Source organism: Gymnoscopelus braueri (assembly GCF_963280865.1).
Source record: "Gymnoscopelus braueri genome assembly, chromosome: 4".
Classification (NCBI taxonomy): Eukaryota; Metazoa; Chordata; class Actinopteri; order Myctophiformes; family Myctophidae; genus Gymnoscopelus; species Gymnoscopelus braueri.
This window is the reverse complement of record NC_137605.1, coordinates 38,576,115-38,578,572: the sequence shown is the minus strand read 5'-3', so window position 1 is coordinate 38,578,572 and position 2,458 is coordinate 38,576,115. Positions and strand designations below refer to the sequence as shown.

Sequence of the window (2,458 nt, the reverse complement as noted above, 5' to 3'; positions counted from 1 at the left end):
GGCCCGCCTAGTTGTGGCTATATCGCTTGCACAGGCACCTTGCAAACTGTGAACCTCCTATAGTGCTTATCATTAAAAAAAAGTATCCAATAGTGCTGTTTTTTGTTTCAATGTGATGTTAGAATCGATCTGTATGCATACTGTAGGTTCTATTGTAGCCTTTCTAGATGTCTCAGCACAGCACATCCTTGCACAATAGCTAGCAAAGTTATGAGGTCAACACAACACTTTAAATCAAAACCAACCAATAGACAATAGAAAACACACCATCTTAGTCAAAGTGTTTGGTGACTGAGGCCATACCAATTCCAAATACAGTTATAATTATATATACAGGGATTTCCATTAGTGAAGTAGGCCTATGCTCTTGACTTGCAGCATTTTGGCAAAAGCATGTTTTCAAACGACTCGGCGATGGCATAAGTTTGGTATGTTTGCAATGGATACAGAGTGAGTCATGTTTGTGTAAATATTCAGTTTTCACAATGTTTTTACAGGTATATTTATAGTTAAAATTATTGTGCCGTTATCGGGAGATATTTGCACACATTAGAATGCCTGTCATCCAATCACAACGTGAGGTCAGAGCTAACTGTGCTAGTGCCATAACATTAACGAATTAACAAAATAATGCACAAATGACACAAAAGAAAGCCTAGTATAGGATTCTCTCGCAAAAGCTGAAACAAATCCACATGTACTCCCGATTTATGAGTAGCCTAAACTCAAATATATGCTCTTTGAATAATATATATGTGAAATAAGAAATATACTGTAGGCTGCACTAGCTACACATGCAGTAGATTGAACTCCTAAGCAGCCTTCCAACACTTTGTTGATTCCAGTGGCAAGTTTTACATTGTGGTAACTCCTAATGCAAAACAAAACTAACATTCAGTGATGTTCCCAAAATCATCACTAATATTCCTGACAAATAAGCAGATGAACTAAACAAAAGAGGATGCTGCTTAACTGCTACATTATCCACCCTGAGATTTACAGTTATACTGCTGTAACTAATTTTCTCCTTTGAAACATTGCAGTGCAAAATTACTGTAGACACCAAATGAATGTAAACTTCTAGACAATTCCAGAATTAAACAGAATTAATTCAGAACAAAGTAAGAGCCACTTTTATTGGATATTTGACACGATAGGCCTATTGCCATTAAAGTTGCTGTTAAAAAAGTAAAAGTACGCGTTCCGTCCAAGATGCCATGGACAGAGAACAGAAAATGTACCGATAATGATCACAACCGTACCTGAGAGTCTGATCAGGGCTTTTCCTGCCTGTGCATACTGCCAGCTGTGGTTATCCAGCACAGCCATTACAAAGAACCAGGACCAAACCACAACCAGAGTAGAAGAGCCAATCCAGTGCTGTTCCAAAACAACAACCCAAAACGGATCTAAAGGAGCCCAACATCCATGGATCTAACGGATATTATCATGCCAATTCTTACATTTCCGACAGTGGCATTGCCATGGGGCAAATAGGCAAACTGAACAGCAGGCAAAAGCATACATTGGCCAGGCCAACGCCCTGCCACCCACCGAGCTGCAGAAAAGACAGGCACTGCCAGCTTTCTTTTGCCTTCACCAATTGGCTTTTCTTCTCACTGTCCCCCCATGCCCGCCAAACCCCCCCTAAAATAAGATTTAGTGACTGCAAAGTGCTGCTTTGCATTAAGCAGTTTCTCCTCTCCCTGTGCGCTTGGCTAGTTACAAAGAAACAACGTTAAGCCAGCCAAACAGTTGTCGCCATGTGGATTTGTGAACAGAATAGGCTTTAATGATGACTGGTTGTAATCTTCTCTTATACTCAGACCCTGTAGGTCTCTATATGAGTATTCACGCTGGGTCACCTGCGAACCCATCGTTCTGTAAACAATGACAATTTTTCAAATTAATCCTTTGAAAGTTAAATTAATTAATGGAATGTTAACTTTCTATTCAAAATATCACTTGATTGGCCTAGTAAAACAAATTCAAGAAAGGTGACATACAGTATGTGAAGTGTTTTCCATTTTTTTTACACCATATTAGAATTAACTCCTGTCAACTCTGCTCTTTTATATCCACACTCATAATTGTTTTTACATTTTTAACTCGTTTGGAATGAACTGTTTTGAAATAAGCAAACAAATAAAGAGCTTTATTCATTCTAAATTTCCAAAAGAAAGAATAAGCTATTTATTCCAAAGGAGGATTACCATTAGTGTCTGCTAATAAAGCGCTCAGAAGTTTAGAAATGGGTTTAATGAGCATGGGGCTAAAAGTAGGAACCTAAAAACTCATGATACAACTTAAAACACAAACACGAGCAACCACAACAACACACACATGGGCACACTCATTCACACACAATACACCATACCATAAACAAAGCAATATTCAGTCCACAAGAGTTGACCTACCATCTTTCTTATCATTCGGACACGGTTCCATAGACAGCCGA

The 2,458-nt window shown here is 38.6% G+C and overlaps 1 protein-coding gene across 3 annotated transcripts in view; it reads right to left on the bottom strand.

Annotated features, from left to right (window-relative positions):
* The window catches only part of triob (trio Rho guanine nucleotide exchange factor b), a 171,119-nt gene that overhangs the window by 125,424 nt on the left and 43,237 nt on the right, over positions 1–2,458 (bottom strand). Inside the window, exon 1 of one of the 3 annotated variants that reach the window (XM_080426597.1) lies at positions 2,418–2,458. This exon is cut by the window's right edge and continues 92 nt beyond it. The exons of the other annotated variants lie outside the window; for them this stretch is intronic. Within the exon in view, the coding sequence (XP_080282723.1) occupies positions 2,418–2,458 (41 nt within the window). The remainder of the gene's footprint in view (positions 1–2,417) is intronic. 3 annotated transcript variants of the gene reach the window in all.